Source organism: Salmo salar, chromosome ssa05 (genome assembly GCF_905237065.1).
Source record: "Salmo salar chromosome ssa05, Ssal_v3.1, whole genome shotgun sequence".
Taxonomy (NCBI): Eukaryota; Metazoa; Chordata; class Actinopteri; order Salmoniformes; family Salmonidae; genus Salmo; species Salmo salar.
In genome coordinates, this window is record NC_059446.1 from 13,911,341 (window position 1) to 13,930,805 (window position 19,465).

Genomic DNA, 19,465 nt, shown 5'->3' on the forward strand with positions numbered 1-19,465 from the left:
GTCAATAAAAGTAAATATGAGCACTCAACCCGCTGCACCTTGGTCTACTCCATACGACGACCGTTACAGAACTTCCCACCACCAACGGACCAAGCAGTGGGGGAAGGAGCAGCAGGAACTATGTGGACTACAAGAAATCATGGACATGGGAGGAAATTCTGGACGGGGCTGGACCATGGCACCAGGCTGGTGAATACCGTCGCCCACCGGAGGAGATAGAGGCAGCCAAGGCGGAGCGGCACCGGTATGAGGCTTTATACGCGCCGATTGGGAAGCACGAGAGGCACCCCCAATAATTTTTTTGGGGGGGGCACACGGGGAGTTTGGCTGGGCCAAGGGTGAGCCCTAAGCCAACTCCCCGTGCTTATTATGGGGAGCATATGGAGTGGAGAGCGCCGGAGTATGCGGAAGTGCGCACGATCTCGCCCTTGCGCACGCACAGTCCGGTGCAAGCGGTCCCAGCCCCTCGCAAGTGCCGTGCTAGAGTGGGCATCCAGCCTGGATGGAGGATGCCTGCGCAGCGCATCTGGCCACCGGTGCGCCTCCTAGGCCCAGGCTACCCTACGCCTGCTCTACGCACGTCAACCATCAGGCCTCTGCACAGCCCAGTTCGCCCTGTGCCAGCACTCTGCTCGTGCAGGGCTGCTATTACCATCCAGCCAGGACGGGTTGTGCAGGAGGTGCGCTCCAGACCTCCAGTGCTTACCCATGGCCCGGTGTATCCAGTTCCTGCTCCTCGTACTAGCCCTGAGGTGCGTGTCTCTAGGCTGGCGTCTCTAAAGCCAGCACCACGCACCAGGCCTCCAGTGCCTCAGCCCAGTCCAACTCGTCCTGTTCCTGCTCCTCGCACTAGCCTTGGGGTGCGTGTCTCCAGTCTGGTACCTCCACTACCAGCCCCACGCATCAGGCTTTCAGTGCGCAGTCCCCAGCCAGAGCTTCCGACGACAGTACCCCGTCCAGAGTGTCCGGCGACAGTGCCCCTTCCAGAGTGTCTGGCGACAGTGCCCCTTCCAGAGTGTCCGGCGACAGTGCCCCTTCCAGAGTGTCCGGCGACAGTGCCCCTTCCAGAGTGTCCGGCGACAGTGCCCCTTCCAGAGTGTCCGGCGACAGTGCCCCGTCCAGAGTGTCCGGCGACAGTGCCCCGTCCAGAGCTTCCGGCGACAGTGCCCCGTCTAGAGGTGACCCACAGTCCGGAGCCTGCAGAGACGGCCCACAGTCCGGAGCCTGCAGAGACGGCCCACAGTCCGGAGCCTGCAGAGACGGCCCACAGTCCGGAGCCAGCGCAGCCAGAGTCGCCCTACAGTCTGGAGCCGGTGCAGCCAGAGACGGCCCACAGTCCGGAACCGGCGCAGCCAGAGTCGCCCTACAGTCCGGAGCCAGCGCAGCCAGAGTCGCCCTACAGTCCGGAGCCGGCGCAGCCAGAGTCACCCGTTGTGAGGGTCCCCAGTCCGGGGTCGATGGAGAGGGACCTCGTTCTAGAGATGTTATGTAAGTGGGGTGAGCCAGGGGTGGAGCGGGGTCTGCGTCCCGCTCCTGAGCCACCTCCATAGGGGGGAGTATTGGGAAGGGGGGGTGTTGCAGAAGCACCGTCGGTGACGGTGGCCACCCTCCCTTCCCTCCCTTTAGTTTGGGATCATTTTTGTTTTGGGGTTATTTTGTTTTTTTTGTGTGAGGTGCATCCGGGGTCTGCACCTTTGGGGGGGGGGGGTATTGTCACGTCCTGACCAGTAAAGGGGTTATTTGTTATTGTAGTTTGGTCAGGACGTGGCAGGGGGTGTTTGTTTTATGTGGTTCGGGGTTTGTTGGGATATGTTCTTATGTAAGAGGGGTGTTTGTTTTATGTGTTCCGGGGTTTTGGGGTATTGTTCTGGTTTTGTATTTCTATGTTCTATGTTGTATATTTCTTTGTGTTGGCTGGGTATGGCTCTCAATCAGGAACAGCTGTACATCGTTGTTGCTGATTGGGAGTCATACTTAGGAAGCCCTTTTTCACCTGTCGTTTGTGGGAAGTTGTTTTTGCATTGCTGTGTGTAGCCTGCAAGACTGTTTGTCGTTCGTTCGTTTTCTTGTTTTGTTTTGTAAGTGTTCAATAAAAGTAAATATGAGCACTCAACCAGCGGCGCCTTGGACTACTCCATACGACGACCGTTACACATGTCTATTATATTATATACACTGCTCAAAAAAATAAAGGGAACACTTAAACAACACAATGTAACTCCAAGTCAATCACACTTCTGTGAAATCAAACTGTCCACTTAGGAAGCAATACTGATTGACAATAAATTTCGCATGCTGTTTTGCAAATGGAATTGACAACAGGTGGAAATTATAGGCAATTAGCAAGACACCCTCAATAAAGGAGTGGTTCTGCAGGTGGGGACCACAGACCACTTCTCAGTTCCTATGCTTCCTGGCTGATGTTTTGGTCACTTTTGAATGCTGGCGGTGCTTTCACTCTAGTGGTAGCATGAGACGGAGTCTACAACCCACACAAGTGGCTCAGGTAGTGCAAGCTCATCCAGGATGGCACATCAATGCGAGCTGTGGCAAGAAGGTTTGCTGTGTCTGTCAGCGTAGTGTCCAGAGCATGGAGGCGCTACCAGGAGACAGGCCAGTACATCAGGAGACGTGGAGGAGGCCGTAGGAGGGCAACAACCCAGCAGCAGGACCGCTACCTCCGCCTTTGTGCAAGGAGGAGCAGGAGGAGCACTGCCAGAGCCCTGCAAAATGACCTCCAGCAGGCCACAAATGTGCATGTGTCTGTTCAAATGGTCAGAAACAGACTCCATGAGGGTGGTATGAGGGCCCGACATCCACAGGTGGGGGTTGTGCTTACAGCCCAACACCGTGCAGGACGTTTGGCATTTGCCAGAGAACACCAAGATTGGCAAATTCGCCACTGGCGCCCTGTGCTCTTCACAGATGAAAGCAGGTTCACACTGAGCACGTGACAGATGTGACAGAGTCTGGAGATGCCGTGGAGAACGTTCTGCTGCCTGCAACATCCTCCAGCATGACCAGTTTGGCGGTGGGTCAGTCATGGTGTGGGGTGTCATTTCTTTGGGGGGGCCGCACAGCCCTCCATGTGCTCGCCAGAGGTAGCCTGACTGCCATTAGGTACCGAGATGAGATCCTCAGACCCCTTGTGAGACCATATGCTGGTGCGGTTGGCCCTGGGTTCCTCCTAATGCAAGACAATGCTAGACCTCATGTGGCTGGAGTGTGTCAGCAGTTCCTGCAAGAGGAAGGCATTGATGCTATGGACTGGCCCGCTCGTTCCCCAGACCTGAATCCAATTGAGCACATCTGGGACATCATGTCTCTCTCCATCCACCAACGCCACGTTGCACCTCAGACTGTCCAGGAGTTGGCGGATGCTTTAGTCCAGGTCTGGGAGGAGATCCCTCAGGAGACCATCCGCCACCTCATCAGGAGCATGCCCAGGCATTGTAGGGAGGTCATACAGGCACGTGGAGGCCACACACACTACTGAGCCTCATTTTGACTTGTTTTAAGGACATTACATCAAAGTTGGATCAGCCTGTAGTGTGGTTTTCCACTTTAATTTTGAGTGTGACTCCAAATCCAGACCTCCATGGGTTGATAAATTGGATTTCCATTGATTATTTTTGTGTGATTTTGTTGTCAGCACATTCAACTATGTAAAGAAAAAAGTATTTAATACGATTATTTCTTTCATTCAGATCTAGGATGTGTTGTTTAAGTGTTCCCTTTATTTTTTTGAGCAGTATATATTTCAATGATATAAGTAGGTTTCCTATGGAGGATTGACAGTAGAATTTAGAACAACAGATGTTAACATTCTCTGATGTGTGGCCCTCCAACCATATTTGTGGTACCATTTGAAAGTTCACATTTCAATTGTATTCCCATTTTAGTACATTTATCAGAGAAAACAGGACACTCCTACTGTATTTAAGAGCATGTTGCGTCTCAACCGTTGGCAGGCAGAACACAAACATTTTAGATTATGTCAAAGTTACAACATATGCGAATATGGAAAAAATCTGAGTTTTGTATTTAATTGACGGTAAAGGTAAAAAAATTACAATTTTCAGGGCCTTCTTTTCACACCACCTGATAGAGATTCTGAATGGAAGGGAGCTCGGCCCCAGTGGTGTACTGGGCTGTCTGCACAACCCTCTGTAGCGCCGTGCGACCGAAGGCGGTGCTATTGTCATACCAAGCAGTGATGCAGCCAGTGAATATGCTCTCAATGGTACAGCTGTAAAACCTTTTCAGGATTTGAGGACCCATGCCAAACCTTTTCAACCTCCTGAGGGGGAAGAGGCACTGTCGCACCTTCTTCACAACAGTGCGTGTGTGTTTGGACCATTTTAAGTCTTTAGTGGTTTGGACATCGAGGAACTTGAAGCTGTCTACCTGCTCCACTGCCACCCCGTCGATGTGGATGGGGCATGCTCCCCCCCCCCGTTTCCTGTAGTCCACGATAAGCTCCTTGGTCTTGTTGACATTGAGGCAGTGGTTGTTGCTCCGGCACCACACTGCCAGGTCACTAACCTCCTCCCTCACCGTCACTGGTGATCAGGTCATGTCGTCAGCGAACTTGATAATGGTGTTGGAGTCGTGCAAGGCCACACAGTCGTGGGTGAACAGGGAGTACAGTAGGGGACTAAGCACACACCCCTGTGGGGCCCCTGTGTTAAGGGTCAGCGTGGTGGAGGTGATGTTGCCTACCCTCACCACCTGGGGTCGGCCCGTCAGGAAGTCCAGGATCCAGTTGCAGAGGGAGGTGTTCAGACCCAGGTACCCAGCTTGGAAGGGACAATGGAATGTTAATAGTGTTAATAGTTAAACATGTCCACATTACCATCACCACACACTGTGTTTCTCTCTGAGTGTTTGGTCTGCCTGTATGGGGTGGCTTCCGAATGATGCAATCCCTGCCAAACGCTACCAGCCTGTTACTGTCCTGCCACCCACTCTTCTCTTCTCCTCCTCCTTACCTCCTCTCTTCTCTTCCCATATTGTCTTAGCCCTGGCATGATGGTGCACCTTGCCAGCTGCAGCTATGCGTCTCCCAGCGTGTGTGTTGGATGAGAATCCCACCATGCCTCTCCAGTTCATGCCTGCTCATGTTTAGAACATGCGTGGCTCCAGGACAACACCAACACCTGCATGGACCAGGAGTCCATTGACTGACTGTCTATGAAAGGAGTGAATTCAGCGAAAGTATGGAAAGAAGAATATGTTCTGTACTGTATGCATGTACTTTGACAATCTGTTCAGTTTGTCTTGGAAACTGCTACAGTCTCTTGCCACGGTTTCTCTTGGAGAGGAAGCACTGACAGTGGGCACATGCACGAGTTAATACATTACTGATTCATTAGGAAACGTGCATACATATAGACATGGTGGATAGTGCAACTGCAATAAACAACAACATTTTAAATATAAACATGTAATAACACAGCAGATATATTAGAGTGTAAATACAGTAAGGCTAGTGCTGGGAATATATACCAATCAATACATTGTTTCCTCATATGTTGTAGGAAAATATGTTTGCCAAGAATGTTTTCCCTTGTATCCACCAATATGTTATTCAAAGTATTACCTAAATCTAACCACAACAGATGTATCCAGTAAATATCATTAAATGTTATTACATTGTAGGCTAATAGCTGTTGGCATGCCAACATGATTCTGACAGGTCTGTTTACATCTGCTGCAAATTTCTTTCCTCCGATGCAAGCAACAACAAGAGACACAGGTTTCTTTGCCAAACACTAGCAAATAACCACCTACTCATAGACTGTTTTTTTACAAGAGCTTTTATGGCAATACGGGACTTTCACTGGACACGCCCCTCTCAACCTTGGACGTGGAAGTCTGCGTCTCTGATTGGTCGCTGAGCTTGGCTGACAACACCTGCTTGACACCATCTAAATTGACGACCCGCCCTGGCTCTGGGAAATATAGGCAGCATCCCTGCGGTCCCAGCCTTCACTCTCTCTCTCTCTCTGCGCTGCCTGTCTGAATACAGTCTACAGCAGAGTGCAACGAGTTACCACAGACAGACAGAGAGCAGACTGGCTGGTTGGAACGGCGCGTTTCCGATACAACACTGCATCGTTGTTTCAGAGCGGAGAGAAGGCAGACTATAACACAGGTACCTACGGGTCTTCGCAGATAGAGAGGCAGAAATGTTGGTCAAATTTGCAATAGCGCTGCTGGTTTTGTCAGTTTTGGAGCAAGTAGTGGGATTGGATAATATCAATGTTCATGACAACCCGTCAGAAAAACCGGCGAACCAGAAAGGACGTATGTCTCTGCAGAACACAGGTAAGAAAGAGCCCATACAGACGTGCTCACACACACCCACGAAATATATATATATATATATATATATATATATATATAATTTTTTTATTTATATATATAGAATCTCATCAGACTGACTTGGTATGGGAAGTGGGTCGATGTTGAAATGATGTGTTAGCAGAATACAGGTCAGTGGAATAAATACGCGCGAGGGGTACCGCATGCTTGTGTGTGCACGTGCTCTCCGCGCTGTGGATATTAGAGCGAGGAACACGTTCTCCCCCTCTCTCTCTCTCTCTCTCTCTCCGTTCATCTGTTTCTTGACCCGAAATACTGGTTTTATCATGGATGAGATTACCATTTCAGATTATCCACAAAGTGCATATATTGCAAATACAGGGAGACATAAATGCAGTATGTAAGTAAACTGTTAATAGACACAAGGTAAATCATGATAGACAGTGTATATGGCAGCGCCTCTAGGTGTGTGTATGTGATTGCGTTTGTGTTTCTGGGTATGCTCGATACAACGTGATTGGTTCAAAGTTAGCCAACATCCAGACGATCCATTGACAACGAGTATGCGTTTTGCATTTAAATGAAACAAATTTGTCAAAATGACTTAGCCTATGAGCAGGCTACCACATATGACTGATTGTCATGTGGTTGAAATAGAGGCTACACTGTAATCAGTGGCGACCGTCATTCAGGCCCCACCTGTTTAGCTATAAAATATATATATATATAAAATTGTTGTTGCCTGTTTTGCATGTTATTTTTGCATTAATACATTTCATATATCAATTTGTAAGCGATGTAAAAAATAAATAAAAAAGTTAATAAAGCTGCTTACAAACATGGTCTCATGTTTGCTTTCTTGAGTAAGGCAGCTCCAAAATGCAGGTGTTTCAGCCTAGCTCAGTGCTCTCTGTGGTGGTGGGGCAGCCAGCGGAAAATACGGAGTGTAGGGGTTGGTAATGTTCTCTAGTTTCGCTGTGATTGGCTCACTGTTCTGTCACTCATGGGGACACTACGTCTCCTCAATCTACAGGGAGAGTTAAAGAGTAAGCCCAATGGGTGCTGCCATAGATTTACAGTAGAAGTGCCCATCCAAGAAGGCTCAAGGTCATTGGCCACAGATAAAATGACATGTAATTTAAATGAATTTTTTTATTTAGCAAGTCAGTTAAGAACAAATTCTTATTTACAATGACAGCCTACCCTGGTCAAACCTGGACGACACTGGGCCAATTGTGTGCCGCCCTATGGGACTCCCAATCACGGTCGGATGTGATACAGCCTGGATCAAGTTATATCTACCGTTGCTTTGATTGGACTGATCATGTCAACATCATACTTTAAAAATCGTAGCTAGCAAGCTAGACAAGCAGTCATGAGTCTACTGGCAAATCGTTTTCAAGCCTTGTCACATGAAGATAAATTATAGATAAAACGTATCGGTGCTCATCGGCCATTGGACATAAACATTACACAACAAGTTGGAAATCGCAAATTCAACACTGAGTGGTTTTGTTAGGAATCAGTGGCTAACTGCAAGCGTTGCAAAACAATCACTAGCCTGCTTTTCAGTGGAGTGGGTGTGTGGTCCAAGTCTGGGTTTAAGGGTCTCTTTTCCAAGCTTAAAAGGATAAACATTCACACGCAATGTCACAAGTGTAGAGAGGAGGAGGCAGTCGCAGATTTAGAACTAATGAATTTATTAAAGCACCATATATAAAAGCGGGATGAAACCCAAAGTGAAAAATAATAAAGTATTCAGGAAATAGTAGGAGAGATTCGTCTCAGGAAAACAAGCAACATTTACAAAGACAAATGACAGAGGGAGTGTATATATATAGTGATTGAGTGGGGATTGGAACCGTGTGTGTGTAATGTTGATGAGTGAAGAGCGTTTGCCAGCAGCAAGTTCGGCAGCAGCTAGAAGGCCAGCAAAGCCGAATGCCTGAGCTGGACAGGAGGGGGAGCCAAAGCGAAGGCTGGTGTGACACGGAAAACCATTGGCCAAAAAAGGTTGAATACATTGGCCATGCTGTCAATCCAGCATGACTTCTGCCGTGTTCAAAACAACTGGAAACTGGGAAATCTCAGACTTCAGTGAGTTCAAGACAACTGGGAACGGTCATCCAACTCGGAATTCCAAGTCGGGAACTTGGGCCTCTTTCTAAAGATCACTGACGTCATGATTCAACCTATTTTTTTATTTATTTTTTCCCTGAGTTCCCAGTTGTCTTGAAAGAACCATAAATCCAGAGAATCCCAGACTTTGATGATAAAGTCTCATGACAAAATTTGCCCACAAGAAGGACCGCTGTGCCACCTTCCTGTTCAAGTGAGCACAGCACAACAGTGAGTCTTCAAAATGTCTTGTATGCTGCTGCATAAATATTGTAATATGCCAGGGAGATATGTATACTGTAGCTAAGAAAGTAATACTAAGTGTATGTTGTGTAGTAAGCTGTTAGTAACCCATGTGTCTCACCTTAATAATTTGGTTCCTTTCCCCTCTTAATTTCGTCTGTTCTTACTTGGTAGTGCACATGTAGCCCATAGCCTGTTTTAGAGAAATGTCATCAAATATTGTAAGAACTTTCATTCTTTGCCAATATGCCCCCTTTATTTATCTTACGGTTCTGACTTGGTGTAGAGGGAGAATACTGTAAAAACGTCCCATGTTCTGAATTCTGTCACTGTACATTTCAAAAGTGCTGAACAAATAGTTATATTGACTACGTCCATCTTAGCTCACTCATTAATGTCTTAATCGAAATGAAGAATTGCCTCTTATCCGCTCATCATTCCCTTATGCCATATTTTGTACATCTCAATTGTCAGTAGAAACCACATTTTGTTTAAGCAAGTCAGCCACATCAGCTATGTTTTTTCAAAAGGCAGTAAATGAGGCTGAATGAACTGTTTCGCTGCCAGACAAGGCTCCACTGATAGCCAGGTGTAGCAGTGGTAAGGATTCACTCCATGGTGCTGAAAAGAAAGCTCTGCTGGTGGGACAGCTATTATGTAGACCTTAACAGTTTGTGGGCACCATTTGTCACCGTTATGGGGAAATCATGTATATTTTTTTGGTGTGTTGTGTAGTGGCTTTGCTGGAATGTATCTAAAACCTTTTTTTTTTGTGTTTTTTTGTTTTGTTTTTTTTCAATCTTTTTTTTGCGCCACCAATATTTACATGCTAAAATCACCACTGACTGTAATGGACAACTGTAATTTTAGGTATTATCAACAGTAAAAAAAAAAAAAACTCTAATGTTTAACTGTAACATACTATAAATTATGGCGAATTATGGGAAAATAGTATATTTGTATTTTTTTGGTGGGGAAATGTTATATTTAATATGGTACTGTAATTCCACCCAACAGAATACAGTGCCTTACTGTATCTTTGGAGCACCAGAAACCTTTTGACCACTAGTGGGTTCATGGTGTTGTAGTTTCTGGCTCATTAATATATTTTAAGGCTGCCTTATAAGATGCTATATTTGTTGCACCTGGGAGTGAGAACGCTGTACCAATTTAACTCCTATGTGGTTATAGTGCCCCATCAATTTAAAATGTATAGGGCCAGATTAGTGTGGCAGCAAGTCTTGGATTAAATGGTTGAGCATTTTGCCATGTCCTTTTGGTCTGTTTTTCCCTGTACTTTCTGCCAGTTTGAAAGCCTTTCTTATGGCCTCAAGAAGTGCAAGTGATATAAAACACCAAATATTAATTAATGTGTAAACACATTATCAAGCAGCCAACCTGCTTGCACCAATCCCTTGTAATTACAGTAACATTCTGTGAAATATAAACCCCTCCCCTTAATTCATTCAGATTATGGTAGCATTTACTATTTTACATTCCAAACCAGGTGGTTCGAGCCCTGAATCCTGATTGGCTGACAGCCGTGGTATATCAGACCATATACCATGGGTATGATAAAAAAAAACATTCCTTTTTTTTTACTGCTCTAATTACTTTGGTAACCAGTTTATAATGGCAATAAGGCCCCTCGGGGGTTTGTGGTATATGGCCGATGTACCCCAGCTAAGGTCTGTATCCAGGCACTCCGCTTTGTGTCTTGTGTAAGAACAATTTAGCCGTGGTATATTGGCCATATAGCACACCCTCTCGGGCTTTATTACTTAAGTATAATACAGTCAATTTTACGCTGTTGTAATATGAAATACAGAATTTTACTCGCCACTGAGTTACCTGTAAGATGCTGTGAAATTCAGGGCTCTTTAAGGCTCGCACACATCGCACTGAATGTGGATGTAGTGTTAATCTGCCGAACATTCCGCGCGCTGTGTTTTAGGGACCACCCGCTGTAGACACCTGACTGCCGACATTTTTAACACGATTCTACATGTAAAATCGGTTCGCAATTTACGTTCAGAGATGTTAAGTACTCTCGTCCAGCAAACATTATTGGTGTCTGTGCCCCTACAGTGTACTCCAGGCTTGTACTCCAGGCTTGTACTGCTGGTTGTTAGGCTCCTACAACGCATGTTGATAGGGAATGATGCAATCGCCTCATGCAGGGCTGTTTCAGCATTCTTAACAGGAATCTTAGGAAAGGGCTACAGTCTATTTACAATAACCAATATTCTGAAATACTTCTCCATTAATCAATATAGAAATCATGAGAATGTAAGGGTTTCAATCCTTGTAGTTGCAGGGACAGCTCTGACGCAGCTCTGCACAGTAGAGTCCCTCAGTCAGTCAGTCTCACACCACTGTGTAATTCAATGCACGTTGCGGCCAGCTCGTACGATCCACGCACATTCCCGTGTAAACGCCAACACAAGCACTCGCTGCCGACAGCAGCTCACTTTTCCTGCAGCGCACCAAAGTTCAACCCAATGCCCACATCCCTTACACCAACCCCCTCTCCCCCTCCATCTCAGACACACAAACCTCTCCCCCCCAACAGAGCAGTGCTTGTTGACGAGCATCATTTCTCAAATAAATCTACTGCGTTAATTCGTTATTTACTCTGACCGGAGGGCTCGTGAGATTAATCTGCCTAGGCTATCAAATATCACACTTACAGTGATCCGCTGTTGAAATGCTATAGGTCTATTAATGAATGCATATCTCCCATTAGGATATGCTGTATATCCTACGTTTTTTCTCTCATGTTGACCCGTTCTCAACGGCCCATATGAAGTGTCATACCCGGTGCAGTTAGTGACTCTATCCCACGTGGACAGAATGCCTCAGTGACTAGAGGAGAGGGAGATGAATGACCTTTCAGCTCCCAACTGATGGGACTCAGTCTCTCTGTGGTTCTTCAAGACTGATTACTGAAGTTATTCAAATAAATGTTTTGAACCTGTATAGTCCAAAATAAACACTTATAATAGGCCTACAGTGTGTGTAGCCTAACAGTGTGTCCATATATACTATATGTTACATAACCGTTTACATAAACTGAAAATGGCTGCTTTTCTCCTTTGGGAAGGCCTCTCTAAATATCCTATCATTTGGGGTTAACAGGCAGACTTTTCCCTCTCTCCTGGTCATTTCTTTTTAGTCCACTATCATTTGTTTTATTTCTGTCCTCCTTGGCTGCCACTCATCAGACGTTGTATAACATTGACATTTCAGTCATTTAGCAGACACTCTTATCCAGAGTGACTTATATTAGTGAGTGTGTGTATATATACATTTTCATTGTTTGTTTTTTTAACGTTTTTTTTTTCAATGTGGTCCCCCGTGGCAACCGAACCCACAACCTTGGTGTTGCGAAGGCGCCATGCTCTACCAACTGAGTTACATGGAGAGCAAGAGGCCCAAGGGTGGCGTCACCTGCCAACCTACTACAGCCCTGGACTGGACTGTTACACATCTTCTCTTCTGTATATTTGGATATTCCGGTTTCAATGTAAACATCAACCACTGGTTTTACCAGTCATGTCACATTAGACTGCATTATGAAAGATGTTATGTGTCCCACTCTATTCCCTATAGTACACTATATAGGGAATAGGGTTCCATTTGGGACAGGACCAGTCACCAGTCCATCTCTCCACCGCAGCCCAGCCAAGCAGTCACTTAGAAAGTTCCTGTGAAAAGCAGATGGGGGTCAAATATGTATACTGGTAACACAGACAGGAAAGACTCATTCTAGATAAACTAATACACAGTCAGTCTCATCTACATGATAGTTTAATACCAGGAAAACTGACACCTGTTGACTTCGTAAAGGCACAATAGAGATACATGCGTTCTGCGTTTGTATGGTGTCTAGTACCCAACGCTGTATCTGCAGTGCAGCACCCCCTCCTATCCTCACGGCAGGCAATGCAGATGTATTTTGACGCAGAATGACACAGTAATAATCTCTGTCACCCTGCATTCATCTGCATTCTTCTCTCTGTGAAGAGACGTTGTTTTCTTGTCTTCTCCTCTCTCCACAGAGACATGTTGTTTTCTTGTCTTCTCCTCTCTCCACAGAGACATGTTGTTTTCTTGTCTTCTCCTCTCTCCACAGAGACATGATGTTTTCTTGTCTTCTCCTCTCTCCACAGAGACATGATGTTTTCTTGTCTTCTCTCTCCACAGAGACATGATGTTTTCTTGTCTTCTCCTCTCTCCACAGAGACATGTTGTTTTCTTGTCTTCTCCTCTCTCCACAGAGACATGTTGTTTTCTTGTCTTCTCCTCTCTCCACAGAGACATGTTGTTTTCTTGTCTTCTCCTCTCTCCACAGAGACATGTTGTTTTCTTGTCTTCTCCTCTCTCCACAGAGACATGTTGTTTTCTTGTCTTCTCCTCTCTCCACAGAGACATGTTGTTTTCTTGTCTTCTCCTCTCTCCACAGAGACATGATGTTTTCTTGTCTTCTCCTCTCTCCACAGAGACATGTTGTTTTCTTGTCTTCTCCTCTCTCCACAGAGACATGTTGTTTTCTTGTCTTCTCCTCTCTCCACAGAGACATGTTGTTTTCTTGTCTTCTCCTCTCTCCACAGAGACATGTTGTTTTCTTGTCTTCTCCTCTCTCCACAGAGACATGTTGTTTTCTTGTCTTCTCCTCTCTCCACAGAGACATGTTGTTTTCTTGTCTTCTCCTCTCTCCACAGAGACATGTTGTTTTCTTGTCTTCTCCTCTCCACAGAGACATGTTGTTTTCTTGTCTTCTCCTCTCTCCACAGAGACATTATGTTTTCTTGTCTTCTCCTCTCTCCACAGAGACATGTTGTTTTCTTGTCTTCTCCTCTCTCCACAGAGACACGTTGTTTTCTTGTCTTCTCCTCTCCAGAGAGACATGATGTTTTCTTGTCTTCTCCTCTCTCCACAGAGACATGTTGTTTTCTTGTCTTCTCCTCTCTCCACAGAGACATGATGTTTTCTTGTCTTCTCCTCTCTCCACAGAGACATTATGTTTTCTTGTCTCTGGCACCAAAGCCTGGAGGCTGGTTTAGTATTCATCTACTATACTGACAGTAGAAAGAATGTGAATCCCAAATGGAACCCTATATCCTATATAGTGCACTACTTTGGACCAGGGTCCACATAGGAGCTATCTGCCAGTGGAACTCAAATCCCAGCCTGGCTGTTCAGATCAAACCACTCGTCATTTTATTTCATCCCCAGCTGAATGATTCATCTTACTGATTGGCCAGAGAGTAACCTGGCGGGAAACGATGAAAACCTGAAACTTTTTTTTGTAAAATGTTTTTGCTTGTTACACGTGGACAAAGAAACAAGGGGACACACAATACGGTCCCAAGGTGGTCTCTATTTGAGAAAAGGATGCTAGAACTCTTACTCTAGCAGAACCTTAGGTTAAAAAGATGACAAGGGGAAACGGCTGTGAGACTATGCTTAAGACCATGGCCTGTATCACTACATGTAATGGGAATAGAGGTTGATGCTTGATAGTAGACTGTAACTGTCAGTGACTACTCTCTCTCTCTCCATCTCTCTCCCTCCAGCTGAGATCCAGCACTGTCTGGTGAGTGCCGGAGACGTGGGCTGTGGTGTGTTTGAGTGTTTTGAGAACAACTCCTGTGAGATCAGAGGCCTGCAGGAGATCTGTCTAACCTTCCTACACAACGCCGGAAAGTTTGATTCCCAGGTAAGGCACTTGTATGTGCGTACAAGTTAGTGCACGCGTGGATTTATTGAGTTGTTTGCATCCGTATCCAACGTGTGTGTACCCCAGTCCCCTTTCCTCTCCAACGGAGGTCAGGTCTCTGTGTATCAGGGCAGAGGGCTCCAGATCCAGGGGTAGCCAGCTGGCACAATTCCCAGCCAGATCCCCTGTCAGACGGGTAGAACAGGCTTTGTCCCGGCCTCTCACCGGGCCATCAGACTGGGTCAAATAGGAATTAGTTCTAACCACCCTAGAACTACAACACGTATGTTCATGGGTTAGCAGGTTTTTATTGGTTCACCACAATGAACCAATCCAATAATCCCCAGCTTCTAATTGGTCCATTCAACACCTCTCCTCTCCCTTGCAATTATTCCCCAGGTCGTTGCTGTAAATGAGAATGTGTCCTCAGTCAATTTACCTGGTCAAATAAATACAATCATTAATGGTTGAGTGTTCTATATGCCTGTGTGTGTGTTTAGGGTTGAGTGTTCTATATGCCTGTGTGTTCTATATGCGTGTGTGTGTTTAGGGTTGAGTGTTCTATATGCCTGTGTGTTTAGGGTTGAGTGTTTATATATGTCTGTGTGTGTTCTATATGCCTGTGTGTTTAGGGTTGAGTGTTTATATATGTCTGTGTGTGTTCTATATGTCTGTGGGTTTAGGGTTGAGTGTTCTAAACCTCAACAAAAAAAGTAACTTCCTCTCACTGTCAACTGGGTTTATTTTCAGCAAACTTAACATGTAAATATTTGTATGAACATAAGATTCAACAACTGAAACAAACTGAACAAGTTCCACAGACATGTGACTAACATAAATGGAATAATGTGTCCCTGAACAAAGGGGGGTCAAAATCAAAAGTAACAGTCAGTATCTGGTGTGGCCACCAGCTGCATTAAGTAATGCAGTGCATCTCCTCCTCATGGACTGCACCAGATTTGCCAGTTCTTGCTGTGAGATGTTACCCCACTCTTCCACCAATGCACCTGCAAGTTCCCGGACATTTCTGGGGGGAATGGCCCTAGCCCTCACCCTCCGGTCCAACAGGTCCCAGACGTGCTCAATGGGATTGAGATCCGGGCTCTTCGCTGGCCATGGCAGAACACTGAAATTCCTGTCTTGCAGGAAATCACACACAGAACGAGCAGTATGGCTGGTAGCGTTGTCATGCTGGAGGGTCATGTCAGGATGAGCCTGCAGGAAGGGTACCACATGAGGGAGGAGGATGTCTTCCCTGTAACGCACAGCGTTGAGATTGCCTGCAATGACAACAAGCTCAGTCCGATGATGCTGTGACACACCGCCCCAGACCATGACAGACCCTCCACCTCCAAATCGATCCCGCTCCAGAGTACAGGTCTCGGTGAAACGCTCATTCCTTCGACGATAAACGCGAATCCGACCACCACCCCTGGTGGGACAAAACCGCGACTCGTCAGTGAAGAGCACTTTTTGCCAGTCCTATCTGGTCCAGCGACGGTGGGTTTGTGACCATAGGTGATGTTGTTGCCGGTGATGTCCGGTGAGGACCTGCCTTACAACAGGCCTACAAGCCCTCAGTCCAGCCTCTCTCAGCCTATTGCAGACAGTCTGAGCACTGATGGAGGGATTGTGCGTTCCTGGTGTAACTCGGGCAATTGTTGTTGCCATCCTGTACCTGTCCCGCAGGTGTGATGTTCAGATGTACCGATCCTGTGCAGATGTTGTTACACGAGGTCTGCCACTGCGAGGATGATCCGCAGCTGTCCGTCCTGTCTCCCTGTAGCGCTGTCTTAGGTGTCTCACAGTACGGACATTGCAATTTATTGCCCTGGCCACATCTGCAGTCCTCATGCCTCCTTGCAGCATGCCTAAGGCACGTTCACGCAGATGAGCAGGGACCCTGGGCATCTTTCTTTTGGTGTTTTTCAGAGTCAGTAGAAAGGCCTCTTTAGTGTCCTAAGTTTTCATAACTGTGACCTTAATTGCCTACCATCTGTAAGGTTATAGTGTCTTAATGACCGTTCCACAGGTTCATGTTCATTCATTGTTTATGGTTTTTATTTCATTTTTATTTATTTTTTATTTAACCAGGTAGGCCAGTTGAGAACAAGTTCTTATTTACAACTGCGACCTGGCCAAGATAAAGCAAAGCAGTGCGACACAAACAACAACACAGAGTTACACATGGAATAAACAAACGTACAATCAGTAACACAATAGAAAAGTCTATATACAGTGTGTGCAAATGAAGTAAGATTAGGACGGTAAGGCAATAAATAGGCCATAGTGGTGAAATAATTACAATTTAACAATTAAACACGAGTGATAGATGTGCAGAAGATGAATGTGTAAGTAGATACTGGGGTGCAAAGGAGAAGAAAAAAAGAACAATATGGGGGTGAGGTAGTTGGGTGGGCTAATTACAGATGGGCTATGTACCAGTGCAATGATCTGTAAGCTGCAGATCATTGCACATGTTTCATTGAACAAGCATGGGAAACAGTGTTTAAACACTTTACAATGAAGATATGTGAAGTTATCTGAATTTTTACGAATTATCTTTGAAAGACAGGGTCCTGAAAATTGACTTTTATTTTTTTACTGAGTTTGTCTGTGTGGGTTTAGGGTAAGGGTTGAGTGTTCTATATGTCTGTGTGGATTTAGGGTTGAGTGTTCTAATATGTCTGTGGGTTTTAGGTTGAGTGTTCTAATATGTCTGTGTGGGTTTTAGGTTGAGTGTTCTAATATGTCTGTGTGGGTTTTAGGGTTGAGTGTTCTAATATGTCTGTGGGTTTTAGGTTGAGTGTTCTAATATGTCTGTGTGGGTTTTAGGTTGAGTGTTCTATATCTACTGTGTGGGTTTTAGGGTTGAGTGTTCTAATATGTCTGTGGGTTTAGGGTTGAGTGTTCTATATCTACTGTGTGGGTTTAGGGTTGAGTGTTCTAATATCTACTGTGTGGGTTTAGGGTTGAGTGTTCTAATATGTCTGTGGGTTTAGGGTTGAGTGTTCTATATCTACTGTGTGGGTTTAGGGTAAATCGTTCATCAAGGATGCTCTGAGGTGCATGGCCCACGGCCTGAGACACAAGTTCAGCTGCATCAGCAGGAAGTGCTTGGCCATTAAAGAGATGGTGTTCCAGCTGCAGAGAGAGTGCTACCTCGGACACAACCTGTGTTCTGCAGCCAAGGAGAACGTTGCTGTCATGGTGGAGATGATCCACTTCCAGGACCTCTTCCCTAAAGGGTGAGGATGGTGGCATTCATCAGTGTCTTTCTCAGTCCGTCTCATCCCTTCTCTTTCCTGAAGGGTGAGGAGAACTATATCTCTCTTTATCTCTGACCATTTGTCTCTCTTCCTCCCTCTGCCTCATTCTCTCTGCCTCATTCTCTCTGCCTTTCTCTACTTTTCTCTCTGTCTCTTCCCCTTTTAACTTACCTAGAAGGTCAACCACCCATACCAAGCTGTGGATGTCCAGCCCTATATTAGCATAATAATCCCATGATCTTTCTTTCCCCCCCGCAGGCCGTATGTGGAGCTGGTCAACATCCTACTGAGCTGTGGGGAGGAGGTGAAGGAGGCCTTAACCAGGAGCGTCCGGCTGCAGTGTGAGCAGAACTGGGGGGCTCTATGTGACAGCCTGAGTGTCTGCTCTTCCCTCACCCCCCCTCCCGGCCAGGCCCCCTCCTCCCCCGACCACCGCCGCCACGGGTCTCCCCACTCTGAACCAGACCAACCACGACCCCCCCGACAGGGGGACAAGGACAAGTCCAGTAAAGGAGGCTTCAATGTCCACCCCCGCAGCCGCAGCCAGGGTCCCCGCCGACAGAGCCCCGAGGCTGGGGTGGTGGCGGAGCAGGAAGACCCTGAGGCCACAGACATCCGGAGGTGAAAGAGACATTGGACCCTAACTATCCTGATTCTCCCCCCGACCGTGTCACCATCGCAGCCCCCCCCACATACACACGTACTAAGACACACAGACAGATACTGTACATGCAAAAACACACATACACGCACATCTACACACAGACTCTCTCTCCAGTCATTCCAGCAGTCCCAAATGGTAAATCTGCAGGTAACATGGTGTAGCTCGTTCAGTTACTCCAGATTGTAGTCCACCGACGTTGTTTCTGTTTATTATTGAAATATAATAAGTATTATTATCCTGATTTAGGACATTTTTGGCCTCTAATATAGCGTTTCTCAAATCGTACTCACTGTAACATTTCATTATATTTGTATTATTTATTTTATTCTTTATGCAATGTTTAAATATCCAAATGTACATAGAAATATACTTATCTATATTTATACAGTACGAACATGTATAAATATAGTCACCATATGCAGTACTGATGTACTATACGATTATAGTACATGGTGTGTTCTGTCATATACCTCACGATCCATCACCACCCATAACCACCCATAGATATGTGACATTCAGCTTTGTTGTTTCAAAGTGGGAATGTGTTGTTAGTATTATAATTCTAGATACTTGATTAAACACAAACTTTACTGGTTTTGAAGTCCAGTTCTGGCACATATGACTTGTAGTGCAGGAGGGTGGGTTACCATGGCAAAGTAAACAAACTGGTACATTCTCTGATGGCCAGCTTCCATCGTTAGGATTCCTACTATTAGGGAGGGCACAGCGTCTGTCTGTAGCAGCACATTCAGTGTGTCTCAAATAGCACCCTATTCCCTCAACATGCTGGTCCCTTCTGTAGTGACTACTCTCTGTGATGCTTACTAGAGTTCACTCGACTGGGGTGACAATGTTGTACATACAGTAAGTAGCACTAGGAAGATTCAAAGGAGATTTTCAATTGATTTGGTTTAAAGATGAATTATTGGACTCAAAAGGTACAAATGTTACTGTTGTGGTATCGGACACGCTACAGACAGTCCGAAAGACACGCTACAGACAGTCCGAAGGACACGCTACAGACAGTCCTACGGACACGCTACAGACAGTCCTACGGACACGCTACAGACAGTCCTACGGACACGCTACAGACAGTCCTACAGACAGTCCTACGGACACGCT

General features: G+C 45.9%; 1 protein-coding gene across 1 annotated transcript; it reads left to right on the forward strand.

The window, feature by feature from the left end:
* The first annotated feature begins 5,952 nt into the window (after positions 1 to 5,952).
* LOC106604295 (stanniocalcin-2) lies at positions 5,953 to 18,937 on the forward strand. The gene is made up of 4 exons (XM_014198791.2): positions 5,953 to 6,330; positions 14,268 to 14,410; positions 17,447 to 17,658; positions 17,938 to 18,937. The coding sequence occupies exons 1-4, from the start codon at positions 6,192 to 6,194 to the stop codon at positions 18,302 to 18,304; spliced, it is 861 nt and encodes a 286-aa protein (XP_014054266.1). The 5' UTR covers positions 5,953 to 6,191; the 3' UTR covers positions 18,305 to 18,937.
* The last annotated feature ends 528 nt before the right edge of the window (positions 18,938 to 19,465 follow it).